This window comes from Rhinatrema bivittatum, chromosome 4 (assembly GCF_901001135.1).
Source record: "Rhinatrema bivittatum chromosome 4, aRhiBiv1.1, whole genome shotgun sequence".
Classification (NCBI taxonomy): domain Eukaryota; kingdom Metazoa; phylum Chordata; class Amphibia; order Gymnophiona; family Rhinatrematidae; genus Rhinatrema; species Rhinatrema bivittatum.
Genome location: NC_042618.1, coordinates 168,355,756 through 168,378,981, shown reverse-complemented (window position 1 = coordinate 168,378,981; position 23,226 = coordinate 168,355,756). Strand labels below are relative to the sequence as shown.

The 23,226-nt window shown below is 50.1% G+C and overlaps 1 protein-coding gene across 2 annotated transcripts in view; it reads right to left on the bottom strand.

Annotated features, from left to right (window-relative positions):
- Positions 1–23,226, bottom strand: part of RNF213 (ring finger protein 213) — a 413,312-nt gene that overhangs the window by 307,702 nt on the left and 82,384 nt on the right. For both annotated transcript variants that reach the window (XM_029599190.1, XM_029599191.1), the window contains exons 8-11: positions 16,000–16,265; positions 14,678–14,890; positions 13,619–13,814; positions 12,290–12,345 (exon numbers count right to left, since the gene is read on the bottom strand). In XM_029599190.1, coding sequence (XP_029455050.1) covers positions 12,290–12,345; positions 13,619–13,814; positions 14,678–14,890; positions 16,000–16,265 — 731 coding nt within the window. The remainder of the gene's footprint in view (positions 1–12,289; positions 12,346–13,618; positions 13,815–14,677; positions 14,891–15,999; positions 16,266–23,226) is intronic.

Below are 23,226 nucleotides of genomic sequence, written 5' to 3'. Positions count from 1 at the left end.
GGCTACCTCAGCAGCCACATAGGCTGCCTTAATTTCCTTAAGCCAGCGGGCAATTGTTGCCCTCATCACCGGTGTCTTGCTTACCTCTACACAACCAGGCAATCAGACTTCCGAACAGCTTTAGTCATCTCCAAGTATCACAGTAAATGACACTTGATGTCAAAAGAACATAAAAGACGGTACTTCACTCCATCTCTTTATCTGTCCAAGGCAGGCAGAGAAATGGACTGATTCAAATGAAACTCCGAAACCACCTTGGGCAAAAAAGAAGAGGGCACAGTGCGAAGTTGAACCGCACCTGGAGTCACACGGAGAAAAAAAAAGGATCATGGCAGAAAGAGCCCGCAGCTCAGAGACCAGACGCATCGAACAGACTACTACCAGAAAAACTGTGTTCAAGGTAAGCTGTCACAAGGAAAGAGTACACAGTGGTCGAAAAGTCAGACTTGCCAAAAACTGGAGGACCAAGTAGAGGTGGCACTGGAAGCTGCAATGGGGGCAAAGATAGTTAACTCTCTGCAAGAACCATGACATGTCCAGATGGGAAGACAAAGGTCCTCCATTGACTTTTCCACTAAATCAAACCAGGGTTGCAACTTAAGCCTTCAAGATGTTAAGGGCCAAACCATTAAGCAAGCCATGCTGTAAAAATTCCAGAATCAAAGGAATATCTACCTTGAGCAGTTGAGTACCTTGCTCAAAACACCAAGTCTCAAAGATCCTGCATTCTCTAACATAGGTTAGAGAAGCAGAAAATTTCCGGGCCTGAAGAAAAGTGGAAATTACAGCAGGTGAAAAACCTCGCTTCAACAGCAAAGCCCTTTCAATGGCCAGACCGCAAGACAGAATCAACCCGGATCCTCATGCTGAATGGGCCCCTAACATAAAAGATCCATCTGAGATGGTAGCCCAAGTGGACTGCACACCAGAAGGCTCTGGAGATTGGCGTACCATGGCCTTGAGCCCAATCCAGAACCACTAAAAGAACGGAGTTGGTTTGACTTGCAATCTTCTGGCCCAACCTGCGTATCAGAGGGCAAGGCAAAAGGACATACAGAAGGGCACCACGTGGCCATTCCTGAACAAGAACATCGATGTCCATCACTTCTGGGTCCCGCCTGTGACTGAAAAAGCATGGAACCTTTGTGGTGTTGATGGCACCAACAGGTCTAGATCCAGTAGGCCACCATGGATCACCAGAAGCTGAAAAGATTAGTCTGTCAGCTCCCATTCACCTGGGTCCAAGTTCCTCCTGTTGAAGAAATTGGCTCTGACATTGTCCTTTCCAGCAATAAGAAAGCAGATATGCTTAGGTGATGCTGCTCTAGCCACTCGGCAAACCGCAGGAACACCAACTGAACCACTCATGCCTCCAGTTTATTGATGTTCCACTGCCGCTCTGCTACATTCCAGTGCCTTTGCACCATGAACTCCTGACAGTGAGCCCCCCCTCCAGTCCTGGAGGCTCATATCTGTCATGAGTACCAACCAATCCAGCGTCGTCAGGGAAATTCTTTTCCTGAGATGATCCGCCTGTAACCACCAATCCAACTGGGATCTCACATCTAACTTGAGAAACAGCCTCATCGCGTAGTTCTTCGACTGTTGACTCCATCAGGAGAGTAATGCATGTTGAAGGGAACCACTTCTAATGTGGTAGCCATCAATCCCAGGACCTACAGATAAGATCCCCATGGTCAAACAAACAGAGTTCAGCCACGGTCAAACTTGCAGCATCAACGTGTGAATTCAAGACACTGGCAGAAATACTCTGCCCCACCTTGTATCGAATCGAACTTCAAGATACTCCAGGGTCTGAGCTGGCTGTAACTTGCTCTTGGACCAGATTCACCACTGAGCCTAGTTCCTATAGGAAGGAACCCACCCTGCAGAAAGCGTGAAGACTCTCTTCCACAGTCTTGGCTCGAATAAACCAGTTGTCCAGAAAGGGATGAACTATAATGCTCTCTTTGGGGAGAGCCTCTGCTACCACCATCATAATCCAGGAAAAAGGTCCTGGTCGCCACGGCTAGCCCGAAAGGCAAAGCCTAAAAATGGTAATGACGATCCAGATTAGCAAATCATAGGAACCGCTGATGTTCCCGATGGATGGGAATATGCAGATATGCCTCTGTCAGATCCAGAGACTCAAGGTACTCCCCTGCATGAACTGCCATCATGACAGAGTGCACCATTTCCAACCTGGATTGAGAGACTCGTAAATGTCAATTGGCACCCGTGAGATCTAGTATGGACCGAAGAGACCCTTCCTTCTTGGCATGACAAAATAAATGGAGTAATGGCCTGCAATTTGGGAATGGGAATCACCTCTTTCAGGTTTAACAGCCATTGTAATGTCACCTCCACTTCTACCCTCTTCTGAGGGGAGCTACACAGAGACCATGAAGGCATCTGGAGAAAGGCGAAGAAAATCTAGAGTATACCCATTCCAAATAACTTCGAGAACACATTGATCTGAAGTAATTGGGCCCACCTGTGATAAAAACAGGATAGATGCCACCAATCTCCTGAACCAACAGGAGAGCCCGCAAACCTTCATTGGGAAGACAGAGGGGCTCCAAGTCTTGAGTCCACATCCTTTTGGGGTCCTTGGGGGCGAAAGGACTGAGACCTGTGGAAGGAACAGGACCTCTGGGAAGAACCTCCCCTCTAAGGCCAAAAACACCTCAAAGGCTTTGCTTTAGGACAGCCTCAATCCTCCTATCCTAAGCATCCTTCAGTGCCGCACCTCCCTCTACCAGGAGGTGGTATGTTTTGTGCCAGAAAACACCAAGGTATCCACCCTAGAGAAATGCAACTGGTCTTTGGCCTGCGGATCCAAGGGGTATAAACCCACCAAGATGTGTACTTCTTTAAAAGACTCCTCTGTTGTACTCCATTCCAGATCAATCAACTCCTGGACTGCATCCAGGAGGGGAAAGAAACAAAAAGTCATGTAAAGGGTGACCAATAAAGTATCCTTCTTCTGCATCCCCAAATGTCTTAAAGGCCTGAGAGATCAAACCCAGCAACACATCTCTATGAAAGAAACAGAAGAATTCGATTTGGCTCCAAATCTGGGGGAATGTTCACCACCATCAGTATCATCCTGAGCCACCTGCATTTGAGCTTAGTCAGGCTGCATTGCGCCACAGTGCTTGACTGTGGAGATAGGCAGAAGAGCACTTGGAGTGCACAGACCAACCTTAGTAGGCAGTGCTGATTCAGAAAATTGGCCCTGTAGAAGCATCCTGGAAGAATTCTACCCAGGAAAAGGAAGATGGATCTATTCCAGGCATCATAAACCCGAACCAAACGGTTTGTAACAACTCGGCCCACGGATCAATCAAGGGAGGAGACTCCCCCCCCCATCACTCCCATCAGACCGAGGAGATGCTGATCATCACCAGCAAAATCAGAAGGGAGTAAATCTCTGAACATCCAGGCAGCACTGACACAGGCTTAAAGAAAGCTCTGGCTGAATGGCCCTGATGTGGCATACAGCACAAATAGATAAGTGCTTAGGCTTTTTCACCGCAGGTGCCATAGCTGTAAGCATGTAGAATGATAAAAGCTTGTGCCTAGAATAAGCACGCATAAACCGATGCACATAAACCCGCACCCAAAACAGAAGCACAAAAAAAACCTGTGCGCATACAAATGGATGTGCAAGTATAACCACAAATATATGCACCTAGGCCGCACGTTCAACTGGGCGCCTAGTATAAGCAGGATGCACAATGGGCACGCACTTATGGCTAACAGCACATAACACGTGAACACACCTTGCGGCCTACCATGCGGCCAAAAAGGGAGAAGCCTGCGAGCAGGGCCTAGCCAAATGGCTGCACAACTTGCTGTGCCTGCACTGCCTCCTCACCTTATATGTTCTTTTCTGCGGGTTTTCCCCCCCCCCAAAGTAAGAAAAACATTTACCTGAGCTCAGCCCTCCTTGGCTGAGAGCAGGAATGGATCCCGGCTACGGGGGGGGGGGGGGGGGGGGGGGAGGAAGAGAGGAAGAGGGCTAAAGCCTTCACCCACCAAGCCTCTCAGCCTGCACCTGCTAATCAAATTTTAGGTCCATGCCACTCAAGGCTACCGGACTGAGGCACTCTTCTGAGGGAGGGATTGCATGGTATCACATCAAGAGGCAAGCGCTGTCATGTTGATGTTTCATTAAAAAAAAAAAAAAAAAAAAGACAAACTTGGGCGTACAACTCCATCTATCCGCAGCAAAAAAGGCACAAAATCATCTTGCAGCCTATAGCGCACCAGGAGAGAAGCCTGGAAGCAGGGCCTAGCCAAATGATCTAATCAAGTCATAAAAGGCATCTGCCACAGTCTACCGCAGCCTCCAAGCACTCCCCCTTTTTTTTTTTTTTTTGGAGGACGATGAAGATGTCTTCTTCGCCTGAAACTGCTGAACCCAGTGCAAATGAGCTCTCTGCATAAAACTGCTGCATATCGCAGCCCAGATACCCAAAGCAGAAACCTCAATAATCCGAGAGGTGAACTTCCAGCTTTGCACATCTTTCAGCACTGCGAACCCTGTTACTGGAATGGTGGTTTTCTTGGTCACTGTGAGACTGACATGTCTACCTTTTGAAGCATCAAAACCTGGAGTGTCGCCTCCCATAACAGGTACAACTTCGCCATTGCCCTTCCAACTTTTAGACCGGTCTCAAAGGTGTCCCACTCCCCGATGACTAGCTTATTTATCGACTTGTGATAAGGAAAAGCCTTAGGCAGACCTCTCAAGCTATCCATGACAGGGTCCACTCCTTCCTGGTCAGACTCCTCCTGAGGAAGTTTGATGCCTAGCTCTTTAAACACATGCGATACAGACAGTCCCCTTTAGCGTCATCCCCTTTGGTCACCGGCACCTCAGCTGGACCCAGATCACAATGTCCCGATGGAATTCTGCCTCCGGAAAACCATCCGGCGGATCTTCTTCATCTGAATCCTCAGACTACTCCATCGAACCGCCTTGCTGTCCAGCCAAGCCGAGCGCCCTCTGGTGTTGAGTGATGCCTTTTTGCAGGCCGTGAGTCGCCTTGCAGCTGACCTGGGTACGAGGGTGCTTCTCCCCTGCTGCCTTTCAAGCCCGATAGGTTCTGTGGAGAAGTATCACAAAATCTGAGGAAAAGGTCTGAGAATCTTCAGAATTCTTCTGCATCAAGGCCTCATCTTCAGAGATTCCTGCTGCTCAATGGGACTCTGCACTGCCGACAAAGGAGGGGGGAAATCTCCTACCTCCCTGGGAGCCTCTTGCGCTGCTGCGACTGCAGTCAAGATGGCCACTGTTCCTACATTCACAAGAAAAAAAAATCTGCGGCAGCTCCCAATGACCTCGCTCTTTTATGGGCCGAAAGAGCCAGGACATTTACCCGCCGAAATGGATGCTGCACCGCCCGAGCCATCTTCTTCCCAGAGATGCAACGCACATAGATCCCCGCACAAGCAGCAGCTCCTGCCGCAATCCTTAGCCAGCGCCAAGTGTGTCCCACAAGTGCTCCTTAGACACTCACCGCAGCAATCTCATCTATGCCGTGCCCCAACTACCTCTGGCTCTCACCTGTGTCTAATGTGATCACCAAGCATTCACAGATCCAGCCAGAGCAGAGACGTTTAAACAAGCCGCCTTCAAGCCGCCTTCAAGCCGCCTTAAACAAGATTTTTTTTTTTTAAATTTTACCGCAAAAAAACCCTCAAAGCTTTCCTGAATGCTGCAGAGCAGCTACTGTTTCCCGAGGACTCTCTGGACTACCAGCTAATCAAAATCTCCTCAGTGTGGAGGGACACGCCACCACCATGGGTCATCAACCCCTTGTTCATCCACTTCAACCAGGGAGGATGGCATCCACCAGGGACCTAACAACCCCCCTAAAAGAAATCTATCTTCCATTTTTTGTTTTGTTTAATTTAATTCCAGACTGCAGGTTTTACACCTCTACCATCTGCTGGAGACAGAGTAATACTAAGGGGTTGCACTCTAGATTAAGTAGCAGTGTCAGTAAAGCTTTTCTTATTATTAGAAATTTTTACTGGATGAAAACATAGCAACAAAATATCAGATAACACAGACATCCATGAGTTTCCAATAAAGAACCCATACACCCACAAATAACACTGCACATCAGGAAAAGAACAGCTAATATTCCACACAAAGATTGCAATCTATACAGAACATAAATGGCAATGGTCACTAACAAGCAGCAAAAGAAAGAAGAAAATTACTTCTTACCTGCTAATTTTCGTTCCTGTAGTACCAAGGATCAGTCCAGACGGTGGGTTATGTCCCCCGTCCAGCAGATGGAGTCAGACAAGGCTTCGAATGGTGCTGACATAAGTACGTGTGCACCCTCTGCAGGTGCTCAGTATCGAGAATATCAAAGCCAAAAAAGTAACAACATACCGAGGCTGGATCAAGTGTAACCATCAGAAATATCACAACTAAGGCAACTAATGCCAGAATTGGAACTTGCAGAACGAAGTAACAGACTCATGAGTTCAACAGGCTCTAGGGGTCAAGCGTAAGTAAACAACAACGAGAAAGAACAGAGAGCAGTGGAGAGATTGAGCAGGGAAGAAAGAACGAGAGGTGGGCGTCTGGACTGATCCTTGGTACTACAGGAACGAAAATTAGCAGGTAAGAAGTAATTTTCTTTTCCATGTACGTACCAAGATCAGTCCAGATGGTGGGATGTCCCAAAGCTTCCCTACACTGGGTGGGCCCTTGCAAGCCCTGCTCGAATGACTGTCTCCAAAGCATCCCGAGGACGACGACGACGGTAGATGCAACCGGTAATGACGTGCAAAGGTATGAAGAGACTTCCACGTCGCCGCCCGACAGATCTCCTGCGAGGAAACAGACTGTACCTCGGCCCAGGATGCAGCCTGGGAACGGAGAGAATGCGCCTTGATCCCCCGCGGAGGATCCCTACCCGTACCTATGCACGCTGAGACAATTGCTTCCTTCAGCCACCTGGCGATCGTTGTCTTTGAGGCCGGGGAACCCTTCCTCAGATCCGACCACAAAACAAACAAGTGGTCTGAGACTCGAAAATCATTTGTGACCGCCAAATAGCGAATGAGGACCCGCTTGACATCCAGAGAACGAAGATGACCCGATTCCCCCGCTGAGAAGGAAGGGAGCTCAACCGTCTGATTCAGGTGGAACAATGACACGACTTTGGGCAGAAAGGAGGGCACTGTGAGGAGCGATACTCCAGAATCCGTAAACCGGAGATAGGGTTCTCTGCAGGAAAGTGCTTGGAGTTCCAAGATGTGGCGTGCGGAACTTATGGCCACCAGGAAGACAGTCTTGAGCGTGATGTCTTTAATGGTCGCGCTAGAGGCTCGAAAGGAGAGCCCGCCAGAGAACGGAGAACCAAATTAAGGCTCCAAGAAGGGAATGGGTCCCTGACCGGGGGCCATAAATGCTTCACCCCCTTTGAGAAAACAGGCGACTTCCGGCTGTTCTAAGAGAGAGGAGTGGCCTGCATACTGAAGAAGGGAGCCCAGGGCAGCTACCTGAACCCGTAAGGAATTATAGGAGAGTCCTTTATCCAATCCGCCTGAAGGAATGCCAGAATCTGAGTGACTGAGGCCCTTGAGGTATGGGTAGCATGCTCTGTGCACCAAGCCTCAAAGACCTTCCAGACCCGCACGTAGGTAGCAGACGTCGAAGTCTTCTGGGCTTTGAGGAGAGTTGAGACTACGGCATCAGGGTATCCTTTGCGTCTGAGGCGACGCCATTCAAAAGCCAGGCCACAAGACAAAAGCATTCTGCCTGGTCGAAAAATACTGGACCCTGATGAAGTAACAGAGGGAGATGGCCCAGCCGAACCGGGCCGTCCACTGCCAAATGGAGCAGATCTGCAAACCAAGGGCGCCATAGCCACTCGGGAGCCACCAGAATGACAGGCCCCCGATGAAGCTCTATTCTCCGAAGGACCTTGCCCACTAGAGGCCAGGGTGGAAAGGCATAGAGTAGAACCTGTTCCGGGCAGGGGAGCACTAGGGCGTCTACTCCTTCCGCCCCACGCTCCCACCGGCGGCTGAAGAACCGAGGTGCTTTGGTGTTGAGGGCCATCGCCATGAGGTCCAGACGTGGCGTCCCCCAGCGAATCCGAAGGAGGTGCATGGCGTCGTTGGAGAGGGACCACTCCCTGGGATCCAATTGCTGACGACTCAGATAGTCGGCTTGGATGTTGTCTACGCCTGTTATGTGTGAAGCTGCCAGGCGCACTATGTGCTTCTCCGCCCACGACATGAGTCGGGCGGTTTCGAGCGACACGTGCCAGCTCCTGGTGCCTCCCTGGCGATTGATATATGCTACAGCCGTCGCGTTGTCTGATAGGATCCTCACCGCTCGATTCCGAACCAAGGGTAAGAAATGTATGAGGGCCAGACGCACCGCCCTTGTTTCCAGGCAATTTATCGGCCAGGTCGCTTGTTCCTTCGTCCAGAGGCCCTGTGCCGAACTCCGTTGGCAAACTGCCCCCCAGCCGGAGAGACTGGCATCGGTGGTGACCACCACCCAAATCAGGTGTCTCCAGAGAAATGCCTTGGGCCAGATGACGCGGTTCCAGCCACCAGGACACGCTGTCCCTGGAAGACTGGGGGAGAGGCAGCACCAGCTCGTAATCCTGAGAGACCGGTTTCCAGTGAGAGAGAAGAGCCGCTTGCAGGGAGCGGAGGTGCGCAAATGTCCATGGGTCGAGATCGATCGTGGAGGCCATGGAACCCAGGAGCTGTAGATAGTCCCAGGACGTGGGATCTGGTAACACAGAAAAACGCTGAACTTGTTCCCGGAGGGATTGGGCCCTGTCCGAGCGTAGGAAGACCTTGCCCTGAAGCGTATCGAAGTGTGCTCCCAAAAAATCCAAGTGCTGCGAAGGCATGAGGGAGCTCTTGGCAAAATTCACCACCCAGCCCAGGGACTGGAGAAGATGAATGAATCTGGAGACCGGCGACAGCCCCTGAGAGAACGACTTCGCTTGAATGAGCCAGTGGTCCAGGTAGGGATGGACTAGGATCCCCTCCCGTCACAAAGCAGCCGCAACCACCACCATAATCTTCATGAACGTCCGCGGGGTGGTCGCCAGCCCAAAGGGGAGGGCCTGGAACTGAAAGTGTCAGTTCAGAATCTTGAAACGAAGAAACCTCTGATGTGCCTTGAGGATGGGAATGTGGAGATAAGCCTCTGTCAGATCAAGGGAGGCCAGGAACTCCCCTCGGTGCACTGCTGCAATCACGGACCGCAGGGTCTCCATGTGAAAACGGGAGACACGTAAGGACTTGTTGACCTCCTTGAGATCCAGGATTGGGCGGAAGGAGCCGTCCTTTTTGGGCACGACGAAGTAAGTTGAATAATGGCCCAAGCCCACCTCTCTGAAGGGGACGGGAGCAATGGCCCCAAGGCTCAGAAGTCTGTCCAAGGTCTGTTGCACCGCCAGCCTCTTGAGACTGGAACCGCAAGGCGAGAAGAGAAACCTGTCCCTTGGAAGGCGGGCAAACACCAAAGCGTAGCCGTTCTTAAAGATGTCTAGGACCCACTCCTCATAGAAGCACAAGATCTGTCCCCAGATCCGTGGCGTCGAGGAGTGGGTGGATTCGGCATCATTGAGTTGGCTTGGACGAACCCCCCTGACCCGTTCTCTCCCGGGCGTGCCTGCGGCCGCGAAAGGAACAAGGCCAGGACTGATAGCTGGAAGACTGAGTCAGAGGTCCCTGTTGTCTGTAGCCGCGGTAACGACATTGCCCGCGGGAACAGGATCTGGAGGGATTGAAGTTCCTGAAGTTCCACTGCCGGTCTTCTGGAAGTCTGTGAACCGTATTCTCCCCCAGTGACTTGATGATCTGATCGAGATCTTCACCGAAGAGGAACCTGCCCTTGAAAGAGACGAGACCCTAGGCTGGACTTGGAGGAGGTATCTGCCGACCAGTTGCGGAGCCATAGGAGACGTCGTGCAGAAACCACGGAAACCATGGACCTCGCCAGGATGCGGAACAAGTCATACAAGGCATCCGCTCCGTAAGCTATGGCGGATTCCAGACGGTCTGCCTGTCGCACTTCCTCAGGTGGCAATCCCTGCAAGGTGAGGAGCTGTTGTACCCAGCGGAGGCTTGCCCTCTGCGCCAAGGAGCTACAGATGGCGGCGCGAATCCCCAAGGCTGAGACCTCAAATACCCGCTTGAGGTAGACCTCCAGCTTTCTATCCTGCGTATCCCACAGGGCCATGCCACCCGTCACCGGAATCGTCGTCCTCTTGGTCACCGCTGACACCACCGAGTCTACTTTCGGGACCTTAATCAACTCCAAAAAATCCTCCGGGAGAGGATAAAGTTTTTCCATGGCTTGTCCAACCTTAAGGGATGTCTCGGGAGAATCCCACTCCCTGGCTAGTAATTGCAGAAAGGTTGGATGGGTAGAAAAAGCCCGGGATAGAGGGTGCAGGCTGGCTAAGAGCAGATCTCCCTTCTTGGTGGACGAGGTGACAACCGGAACCGGCGGCGTGGGAGGTTCAGGTGGGGGGGGTCGAGATCCAATTCCTGAAGGATCTGCGGAATAAGGTCCTCCAGCTCTTCCTTCCGAAAGATGCATAGGACCCGCGGATCATCACACTCAAGTTGAGCCTCCGAAGCTGGCTCGTCCGGATGAAGCGGAGGATCTCCCCCCGGATCCGGGGAGGATCCCACCCCCCCCCCCAGTGAGAGAGGTGCGAGATGGGAAGTGGAAGCTCCGTAGGAGGACCCCAGCCCCCCCCCCCCCGCCGAATCCTGGGGCCCCTGGAGCAGCACCAACAACTGGGGTGCCTTGGCAGGAGGAGGATCTGGACTTGGCGCCCTAGGGACCTCCAGGCGCTGAAGATAAGCATTGTGCATTAGCACAATGAACTCCGGGGAAAATAGGGGGGGGGGGGGGGCGATGGGTGGCACATCCAGGGGGCCCTCGGCCCCAATCGGGGCAAGAATCTGCAGTTCCCCGCCATCAGAATCCTCTCCTTCCTTCCCTGAGGGTTGCTGACGCTGATCCAAATAATTCAAAATGGCCACCGTTCCCGCCGACAGCGGCAAAGGGGCCTGCCCCCAGAATCCGGATCGCGCTGAGGCGCGAGTAGAGGGAAAGTCCAGCGGCCCAGAGGTGCTCTCCCCACCAGGGAGGCACCTGGAACAAACACCCTCCCTCGATATCCTGGCCCCCGGCTCCCCATGCAAAGCAGCGGGACGGCTGTGGCATGGTGCAGCCGGGGGAGGGGCGAGCCGTGCGGGAGGCCGGAGAGAGAAATTCATCGCGCTGAGCAGGGACAAACCCTGCGCTGCCCCCGGGCGTCCCTGAAAGGGCAGCAGAGGAATGCTCCCCTCTCTGCTGCGGTGGCCCCGGGGAATGAAAACGTCTCGGGGCCGCAGGGCACCTGCGGTAAAGGGGGAAGAGGCTGGCACCACCAGCTTTCCCCAGCAACCCACGACGACCTTGCTGAAAAGAGAAAATTCAGGAGGAGAAAAAAAACCAACCAAATATAAACTTACCTGGAGGCCGGATAGAAGAGAGGGGGGAGGGGGGGAAAGAGGGGGTGGAGGGAAGAGACTGCAATCAGCCCTGCCTGCAAGCCCCGAAGTCACTCCTCCCACTAATACCTCTCCTATTTTTTTTTCCAAAGAACTTTAAGAGCAAGCTTGATCCAGCCTAAGCAATATAAAGAAATAGAAGGAAAAGAAAGCCTTCAAGGAGGGGAAGCTCCAGGTTCCCCTACTTTTAAACTGCTGGAGTCAGAGATATACTGAGCTCCTGCAGAGGGTGCACACGTACTTATGTCAGCACCCTTCGAAGCCTTGTCTGACTCCATCTGCTGGACAGGGGACATAACCCACCGTCTGGACAGATCCTGGTATGTACAGGGAACATCCTTTTATCTCTCAAAGGTAAAAATATTGGCATGAAGCCCAAAGAAGGAAAAGTAAGAAAAACTCAATCTCAAGAGGTAACTAAACTCTGTGAGCATCTCCATCGAACAGTAAAGCTTTTCTTCTCTGTCTCCATCTGCTGGCAGGGAGGCAAAACCTAGAAGTCTGGACTAATCTGGGGTACAAACAGAAACGTAGCAGTAACCATATCAATTCCAGATACAGAAGGTAAAGACAAGGACAAGGGAGGATGATTATCGAGAAGAGCTCTTGGTGACATTGTGGTTACGGGTCCAGGGGTCCTTAGCAGCCAATAATGTCTACTCTGGTTTTAACAAGTGCTTTATTTTCATGTTCACTATGTGCAGTTTTAAATTACCTGTTCTGGTTTTTGTCCATAACGTTTAATACCTTCTTTAAGAGAGTCTCCACCATCTGAAATAACAAATGCAAGCAACTGTGGAGACCAGCAAATAGTTTAAAAGAAAAATGCAGCACACAAAGGTGACAGGAGCAGCAGCAGATCACTATTTTGTGCTACTGAGGGTTGGGGGGGGGGGGGGGTAGTTGCAGGTAATGCATTTCACAGTCCCTCTTGCAATAAACTTCACAAGTATACATACATGACCAAGTTCTACCCACAACCCCCCACAGTACCAAAATATGATTTTATGGCTTGGGGAGTGGGGAAAGCAAATGGACAGCGAGCAGCCCAGATGGAGGAGGACTGGGGGTCCATCACTAACACCTAGGACAAGGATACAGATGTTAGCATGCAACTTCCACTATCCTCTGTACATCAAGCTCTCTGTCAAAATATTGTTACAATTGGGATTTACCAATTTTCCCAAAACATCATTTGCATAGATCAAGGACATGATGGCAGATAAGACCTACGCCCCATCCCACCTACCCATCCATTTCCCCAAGCCCAGGACATCTTGGAACAGCAATTTTCACACTGCCCATTTTCGTGCAAAGTAATTTTTACTCATGTGATTTGTAACAAATTTCAGAAAGGAACAATTTGCGCTCACTCTCCCCTTTGAAAATTGCTGTGAGTATAAAGCACCACAGACTCTTGCAGCCTTTATTAGTGTAGGAATAATGTTTATGGAAAACGAAGCACGCACTATAATCCACGCATGTGATTCCACCCTCACCCCTAGGAATGCCTCCACCAATCGTAGCTAATAGTACCCGAGTACTCGCAGTTAAATTGAGGAATGGTAATTTTCAGCCAGAGTCCTGATGGCAGTCAGGAATGAAGCACTAGATAGATACTGGCCTTTTTATGAATTTTTTTTTCTGTTATGGGTATCTCAAGAAACAGTTCAGTTCTGCTAGATTAGGTAAGGTAACAGTGCTAAAAGCAAGGTACTATACACCCACTAAAGGATAAAAACTTTTTAAAAAGTCATCCTTTAAGATTTGCTGTACTCCAAGATACTGTTCTTCCCTCCCCTGTGCTCTACGACTCTGTCAGAAAGTTGCATATTCCCACTTCTGGTCTCTGAAAGACTCAATGCCGCATCCTACAGAGGAAATATTATTGTTACTTTAAAGAGCATTTTATTCTAGGGGTTGAATGGACAGCAATTCTCCTGTAACTACTGCAGCATTAATTCTGCTACAGTACGTAAGCTCTCAGTGGCTCTCTTGTGAAACAGATCCAGTGTTCACATGTATTGTATCTATGAAGACAAACCTCAAAATCACCATAGCTCATGTTATTTTCTTGTAGTCTGTAGTATGTTCCCTGAAGAACATCTGATAAATCCATGGGCATTTCTGTCAAAAAGTCTACAAGGTCCTTCTGGGGCAGCAAACAGAACCAGGACCGGACCAAGGTTTTGTCCATCTCCAGAAGGTGCTTTTTGCTCTTCATAAGTGACAGCATGGCACTGGATGAAAGAAGGAAACCAGAAAAGCTCAGAAGCAAAATACATCTTAACATCATATCTCAGTCTCTGTCTACCATCATCTTTTAGATCTGTAATTGCGCTTCCCATGCCTCAGAAAAGATCATAACCTGACAGTACACAAATTTCTCTGTAGTTCACCTTGCACGTCAACACTGCCATCAAACTCCCATTTCCCACTGGGAGATGGGGGGCTTAAAAATGGATCATAATGAACAAGTCAACAGACACCCCCCACCCTCCCAGCCCACTTCTGAGAACTGAGGGAGAATTTTTGAAACTGTACCCAAGGATTTTGCACCAGTCCTCAAAGAGGAAGTATGAGCATGCTTACCCTTCAAAAAGGGTCCAAGGAAAAAGTACTTGCAGAAATGTATACCTGCTTTTTGACAGAGACCTTTTCCAAGTGAACTGCTTTTGCAAACTGCTTTCTAGGTTTCTCTGGTTGCCACTGTCGCCTTCTTAAAGGTCAATACAAGTTAATTTATAGGACCCACCCTTTCCATGTTAGCAGTACTTTTTCTTTGTAGAATTAATAAGGCAAGGCTGATCAAAAAGGGCTTTAAATCTGTTCCATATTAAGGCAAGTGCCCACTGCCCTGCGAATCCACAGAGCCCTGGGGGCAGACTCATGTGACCTCTGGCCTCAGCACACCTGCAGCTTGGTAATTATAGCAAAGGGCACTGAAGCCTCTCCCCTCCAGAGGAACAAGATACCACTTCTTCACCACAATTTAAGTAAGAATACTTCTACTAACTGAATGTAAAAATAGATGAGCCCAGAATCATAAAAAGAATAGACAGAAGAGGTGGCTGAGATTAGTTATGCTTTGGAGGACACTTACTTTTTATAAAAATGCTTCTTTCGTAAGTCATCAAATGGTATTCCAACCAGCCCTGCCCAGCAATCTTCAGATTTGAGAGAAACTCCCAGTGATGAAGAATCACCAGAACTGAAGGCTGAAGAAAATTCATGCAGCAAAGGAATGATGAGCACCCAACTGTTAACGTATTCTTCCATGCACCTTTGGCACAAGTGTTTCAGATTCTGCTCCATTCTGTAATGGGATGCAAGTGGCCCCACAGAGTCAGTCAGAAAGAGCAGGCCTGCAGATTCCAGACTCCCCTCCCAATGTGACAGACCACAAAGAGAACACGATTCAGGGCAGAAAAACATTTACTAGTTACTTACAGGGGTAACCATGTGGAGATACCTCAATCTAGTCAGCCATTAAGCAAACTAGAACCGATAGTTTGTCTTATGCACTGGTCTCAGAGTACATAGCAGTTTCTATCCTGCGCTGAACGCTAGAATTTCTACACTGCACTGAAAGCCATGAGCGACACAGAACCCCACATCTGACCCTCTTCTCCCTCTTAATCTCATTCTGTATGCTGCACGCTCATCTTCACCCAGGATGTAACAGTAGCAACTTTTACTGTGCCAGCGCTCAAAGGTTTACCTAATATCACTTTCCCAAAGGCACACTTAAATAGCTCCAGGCTGAAAGACCTGGAACTTTTCACTCAGTGGAAGCTCTGTACTTTGGCATTTGCCCACAGTAATTTCCACACTGATTCCTGCCTAGTCTTCTCATTTCAAGCACAGACATCTCATGGAGATTTCCAGAGACGGTCAACTGGTAAACACTACTGGCTCCTTAAGATTCATTATATATGCTACACAGCATATACATGAAGAGGTTCTGCTGTCTCTTCCTTGACCTGATCCTTCTCTGACTAGATGGGTAAACAGCTAATGCTTCATGCCACCGCTGCTGCCATTACAAGGGTATAAGAGCTCTTCTGAGCTCTTGTGCATCCACATCGTTGTAGAGGACCTCAGTGGCCATGTCAGCTGGCTGGAATTTTGAGGAGAACCACACATCCCACTGCTGCCAGTGACCCCCACAGAGGGGAAACCCCCCACCCGATTGCTTGGTGTGGTAGTTGGCTGTGCGGTGTCTAAGATGCAGGCTTCTCCAAGCTGGTGAATTGTATCCGAGCACAGAGGTGTTACATGCATTGGGGGCGGGGGGGGGGGGGGGGCGTGGAGGGAGGAGATGCATGAGGGGATGGTGCAATAATTGTGTTCCACGCTACTGAATACTTAATTATTCACTGTTTCTGGACAGTCCTCTCCCCAGGAAAGTGATGAATTACTCACGGCAGAAAAGAGCAAGTCTCCTTCATACTCCCGATTTCCTGAAGAAAGGCTTCTTGTGACATCTTCTCCAGACACAGGAGATCACACAGCTGAGTCAGCTGCTCTTTGGAGGTTGGAAGTTTGAAGTATTCACCTATAACAAGCAGGATAATCCCTGTCCTCAGTTTGCTCTTCACGACTGCAGTCTCTGCCGCTACATCCGTGAGCTTCTTATCCAGAAAGGGCCGAGCTAGGTTATTCATGGAATTTATAATCAACTCGTTCACCTGAAAAGAGCCAAACAGTGGGTAATGCTAATTTCATTACGAAAAGCATTCATTTGCAAACATGCAGACTCCAAACCTCAGAGGAACCTGTTACAAAAGAATAACTCTAAGTGTGAGATGGACAGCAAAAGGGCCACACAGACACAAAACGTATGCAGTCCCAATATATTCAAATGCAATGTCTTTCAACATCCTTAACGCTTTGGCAAGTTTAAACCATTATAGTAATAACCACCAAGGAGGAAATTCTGCACAAATTGGAAAGAAAAGAACATAAGAAAGGAGGAATAAAGGAGAATGTTCTTTGAAAACCAATGACTCCAGTGATACCAGTCTGTAAGATATTGCATGTTCTATGTGAGAATATATCTAAGAAACAACCATTACCAAAATAAGTTCTCACTGGACCCTCAAAAACAAAGGTCTAATTTTCAGCCTAACAATTATAGTTGCAGCAACAACTCTAAATGGCATCCCTGTTTGTTAATGACCAATAGCTGAACATACTTAGGAAAATCAGGCAAATCCACCAAGCAACGCTCTCCTCAGTAATTATTTACTACCTAAAGCAATGGAGAAATTACTTACCTGATAATTTCATTTTCCTTAGTGTAGACAGACGGACTCAAGACCAATGAGTTATATGCTCTCCTGCTAGCAGATGGAGAAGGAGTCAGGTTTCAAAGCTGATGTCACCCTAGATACACCCCTGCAGTGACTTCAGCCCTTCCGAATTCTCTTCAAAAGCCATTGTGGATATGGTATTGAAAAAACTTGACTAAAAACGGATAACCATAACTGTACTCAACCAAACGCTGAATTCCAGCAGGATTATAGATGCCCTGATCTAGGGATTGGGCGATGGTTTACCATAACCTCTTGGAATAGATATTCATTTCATGGACGATGCCTTGGCACCTTTCTTGGGCTGCCATGGGTGGGTTGCTGAGTCCATCTGTCTACACTAAGGAAAACAAAATTATCAGGTAAGTAATTTCTCCATTTCCTAGTGTGTAGCCAGATGGACTCAGGACCAATGAGATGTATAAAAGCTACTCCCGATTGTAACGGGAGGCTGCCCGCGGTCCAGTAAGCACCGCCCTTGCAAAGGCTGCGTCCTCTTAGGCCTGAACATCCAGGTGATAGAACCTGGAGAAGGTGTGTAAGGAGGACCACGTTGCCGCTTGGCAGATGTCGACGGGAGACAGCAATCTAGCTTCCGCTCAGGATATTGCCTAAACCCTAGTAGAATGAGCTTTAACCTGAAAGGGTAATGGCTTTCCTGCCTCTACACAGTGTTGCGCAGGCCGGCCGCGCAGCCATGCAACCAGCCCCACTTACTGGCACACCCGGTCCCTCCGTGACAATTCTTCGGCATCTCGCCCAGGGTGCCTCCCCTGCTTGGGGCTCTGACGTAGGGAGACACAGGTGTGGGCGGGCCTCCAGGCGCTCGCCTCTTAAAAGGGACCCGGGACCAGGAAGTGCTCCAGTCCCAGGAAATGATGTCAGGTCCAGCACTCTATTTAACTCTGGACCCCGGCAGTCTGCTTTGTCTTGCAACAGGTCTCCACTGTGAGAGTAGCTGCCGCTGAGCATTCATCTAGTTCCTGTCTGTGCCCTTGCCTTGCGCCTCTGTGTTCCTGTTCCAGCCTGTCTGGCTTGACTTGTCTCTGACCTCGGAACACCCCTGGATTCTGCCTGCCTGCCGCTTGCCTGTCTCTGATGCTGGAACGCCCCTGGATTCTGCCTGCTTGCCCTCTGCCTCTGACCTCTGTACGTTTCTGGACTCTATCCATTCAGTACCTGGCCAAACTCCTCTTCATCTGACATCGTGGGATGTTCTTCTTCATCAGGAACCCCACCCAAGTCCTGTCTGCCACGGTACCCAAGACCATAACCTGCAGGGAACGAGGGTGGGTACAGATTAAGGTCTCCTCCGGTTCCTGCACCTCCAGTTCCGCCTACAGATGGCAGGGACCTGTGGGACGTCTCAGAAGATAGTGCTAACCTGGCTGGCAACAGCCAACAGTTTGCAAGGCCATGGACCCGGTACACCTTTCCAGACTCCGGGCCATTCCCGGGTTAGCCCAGAAACCTCAGCAGCAGCAATGCCTCGAGGTGGTTGCAGCCACCATGGATCGCCTTAACGCACGCCTCGATACCCTAACGATGGCCGCGGTCCAACCTGACCCGGCACCCCCAGCTCAGATGGCGGCCTCCGCTCCTCTGGATCTGCCGGTACCACCCAGGTACACCGGGGATCCCAAACTTTGTCAGGGAATTTTTGAATCGGTGCCTGATGCAATTTTCTTTACAACCAGCCCAGTTCACCACCACCACCATCAAGACTACCTTTATCATCGTGCTCCTGGATGGCAAGGCACTTGACTGGGCATCACCCTTATGGGAACGAGCTGACCTGATGCTCCAAGACAACCAACTTTTTTTGTGAACCTACAGGCAGGCATTCGAGGATCCCAGGCAATCAGGCACATTAAACTCTGATCTGCTTCACTTTTGCCAGGGCACCCGGCCACAGATAGACTTCGCCATCGAATTCCACACCCTGTCCTCGGAGTTAAATTGGCATGAAGACAGCTTGCGGGCAATCTTCCTTGAGGGTTTGTTACCACGCATCAAGGATGAGCTGGTGGCGAGGGAGTTACCGGAGTCACTGGACGCCCTGATTGACCTCGCAGGAAGAATTGATAGATGTCTTCAGCAATGCACTCGGGAGTTGCAGCCACCGCACAGATTCCTACCTTTGGCACCTGCCTTCTCTCGTCCTCTTCTCCCTGCCACCACGGAAGCAACTTCTCCTGGACATGCCAATGAGCCCATGCAGCTGGGAAGAACCCACATCTCGGCCGAAGAGAAACTTCGCTGGTGCCGTGTTTTTTCTGTGCCGGCAGAGGACATGTCGTGAACATGTGCCCCCAGAAGAAGGGAAACGAACCAGCCTAGTCGCCGGAGGGAAAATGCTTCTAGGCTGCATCCACGCCTCCCCACAATTGACTCTCCTGGTAACCATCTTGAAGGACGGAGGGGAGTTCCCCTCACATGCTTTAGTGGATTCAGGGGCCAGGGGGAAATTCGTTACCAGAGCCCTTGTGGAAAAAATGCAGTGTTCCAGCATATGATGAATGAGATTTTTTTGAGACTTCCTATACGACTCAGTGATAGTTTATCTCGATGACATCCTTATTTTTTCCCGTGACATCCAGAGTCACCGACAACATATACGGACAGTGTTGCAACGCCTGCAAGCCCACCGACTTTTCGCCAAGTTCGAGAAATGCGCATTTGAGCAAGAGAGCTTGGCCTTCCTGGGCTACATTGTTTCCTGCAAAGGCTTCCGCATGGACCCCGAAAAGGTTTGCTGCATCCAGGAATGGGCCCAACCTTCTACCCTCCGGGGGCTTCAAAGATTCTTAGGATTTGCACATTTTTATCGCTACTTCATTCCCCATTTCTCTCAACTAGTGGCTCCCCTAACCGCGCTCACCCGGAAGGGGTCTGATGCTAGAAACTGGCCACCCGAAGCATGCCTAGCCTTTTCTAGGCTCAAGCCTTATGAGAACTGTGCCTCTGGCACCCTGATCCAGAACGCCCCTTAATTCTTGAAGTCGACGCTTCCTCTCTGGGAGTAGGAGTGGTGCTAAGCCAAACGGCGGACTCTGGGACCCTACGACCTTGTTCATTCTTCTCACGCAAGTTCACTTCTGCTGAGCGTAACTATATTTCCTGCACCTCTAGTTCCGCCTACCTGCCGAGACGTACTGCGGGAAGTCTCAGCAGGTAGTCCTAACTTCGCCTCGGCTAAGGGACCACACCTCGGTTGGCAACAGTCAACACATAGGCTCCTGTGACCACCTCCTTGATCCAGCTAGCTATGGTAGCCTGCAAAGCTGATTCGCCCTGACTCCTTCCACCATGAAGAACAAACAAGCAGTCTGTCTTGTGCACCAGTTCTGAAACTTCCAGACACCTCACCAAAAGCCTACTGACGTTTAAATGGCGGAAGAGGCAGTATTCTTCCGTGTCCTTGTGCCTATCTAGGGATGGCAACGAAATGAATTGATTCAAATGAACTCAGAGACAACCTTGGGCAAAAAAGATGGAACGGTTACAAAGTTATAATGCTCCTGGAGTCATCTGGAGGAACAGTTCCCAACACATCAATGGCTGTAGTTTAGAGATGCGATGAGCCGAGCATATCATCACCAGGTACATCGCTTTCAGGGTTAACAGGCACCAGAACAGACCGTGCAGCAGCCGAAAGGAGAGCCCTGCCAAAAACTCCAATACTAGATTAAGATTCCACAATGGAACCAGGCACCATAGGGGTGGCCAGAGGTGCTTTATCCCTTTCAGAAAAAAGGCCATGTCCAGATGTGCCGATAGGCAGGTTCCATTCACCTCACCTCTGAAACAGAAGAGAGCCGCTACTTGGACCTTCAAGGATTTAAAGGATAACACTTTATTCAAGCCGTCCTGTAAAAGTTCCAGAACCAGTGGGAAATTGACCGACCGAGAGGCAACACTACGTCTCTTGCACCAGGCCTCAAATACTCTCCAGACCCGCACATATGCTAAGAATGCAGAGAACCTCTGCACGTGGAGCAAGGTGGTAATTACTGCCACCAAATATCTATGCTTCATCAGGTGAACCCTCTCAAGGGCCAAACCATAAGACAAAATAGAGTCGGATCCTCGTGAAGGACTGGACCTTGCTGGAATACGTCCCTGTGCGGTGGGAGGCACAGGGGGGTCTCAACCAGGAGTCTCCACATGGTCTGCATACCATGGACGCCTGGCTAATCCAGAGCTACTACAAGGAGGCCCTGTGGCGCTCGATACTGTGAATGAACCTGCCCAGCAGGGGCCACAGAGGGAAGCCATATACTAAGTCCTTTTCTGACCAGGTCTGAACTAGGGATCGATTCCCAGGGACCGCTAATCTCTTCTGAGACTGAAGAATTGGGAAACCTTTGCATTCTGAGATGTGGCCAGCAGGTTGATGGACGGGAGGCCCCAGCAATCTACCAGTGGCTGAAAGGCTCTGACCAACAATGCCCATTCTCCTGGATCCAGATTCTCCCTGCTTAGAAAGTCTGCTCTGACATTGCCTTTTCTACAGAGATCATCTGTAGATGCAATTCCGCCCATTTCATAAGGGGATCTAGCTCCAGTGACAGTTGCTGGCTCTTGGCTCCCCCCTGGCGGTTGATGTAGGCTACAGTTGTTGCACTGTCCAACATTACACAGACTGCCTGACCCTAGAGTATGTGGCTGAACTGCAGACATGTCGATCTGACTGCTCGGGCTTCCAGGCGGTTTATGTTCCAGAGCACATCTTCCTTGGTCCAATGTCCCTGGGCCTTCATGTCCTGACAGTGAACTCTCCAACCCCGGAGACTTGCATCTGTCATAAGGACCAACCAGTTCAGCAGGGACAGGCTTTCACCATTACCCAGGGAAGCTTCCTGTAAGCCACCACTGGAGCCGAGAACATACTTCCATCGGTAGGTGGAGGCAAATCAAATAGTCTTGAGACAGCAGGTTCCAACATGACAGCAGAGAGCGTTGACATGGTCGCATGTGTGCCCACGCCCATGATACTATCTTCAGGGTTGACACCATCAAACAGAGGACCCGAAGATAGCGCCACACCTTGGGGCATATCGCTTTCATCAACGGGGCACACTTGGACATCAACTTCCTTATCTGCGAGGGCAGGAGGAAGACCTTGCCCTGCTTGGTGTCAACTAGACTCCCAGATATTCCAAGGACTGGGAGGGCTTGAGACTGCTTTTGTCCATGTTTACGATCCAACCAAGCTTCTGAAGCAGGGACATCACACCCTGCTGGTCACCCAGAGACTCTTTTCCACTGACTTTGCTCGGATCAACCAGTCATCCAAGTACGGGTGCACCAGGATTCCCTCTTTTCTCAGTGCCGCCGCTACAACCACCATAATCTTGGAAAATATTCTGGGGGCAGTGGCCAGGCCAAAGGGCAGCGCCTGGAACAGATATTGGCAGCCCAGTACCGCAAAGTGTAGGAAACGCTGATGATCTTGCCGGATTGGAATATGAAGGTAGGCCTCGGAAAGGTCCAGGGAGGTTAAGAACTCTCCCGGTTGTACAGCCATTATCACTGAGTGCAATTTTTCCATACAGAAATGAATTACTCATAGGCATCTGTTGACACTCGAGGCCTAGGATGGGGCGAAACGAACCCTCCTTCATAGGTATGATGAAAGATGGAATAACGCCCTGTATTTCTGGGGCACAGGTACTAGAATTATAGCCCTCAATTTGAGGAGCCTTATCAAGGTAGACTCCACTGCCTGCTACTTGTGGTGGGTGTGGCAAGGAGACATCATGAACATATCCCGAGGAGTGCTGCAAAACTCCAGCACATATCCTTCTCATATGACATCCAGTACCCCATTTGTCCGACGTGATCTCGACCCACTGCTGGTAGAAGAATGATAGTCAACCACTTATCCCCATGGATGGGTTGGCAAAACTTCAATGGGAAGTTTGGGCCAAACTTGAACCTGCCCCTGCTCCTCTTTTGGGCCATCAACTCCGAAAGGACCGAGACCTCCCCGAGGATTGAGACCTCTGAAATGTCGAATTTCTGTAGGGCCGAAAGCATTGGGAGCCCCTGGATTGACCCTTCAGACAAGGGGTGCTGTAACTGCTTTCTCTTATCTTCCAGTAGCTGGGGCACTGGAGATTCACCCCACTTACTGGCCAGCTTCTCCAATTCGCTTCCGAAGAGGAGTGATCCCTTAAAGGGCATCTTTGTGAGGTATGCCTTAGAGGTCACATCAGCTGACCAATTTCGCAGCCATAGCTGTCTTCTAGCCGCTACCACTGAGGCCACACCTCTGGCCAAGGTATGGACTAAAGGTGCTGCGGCAGGCTCCATAGCTTCTCTGGCATGCATC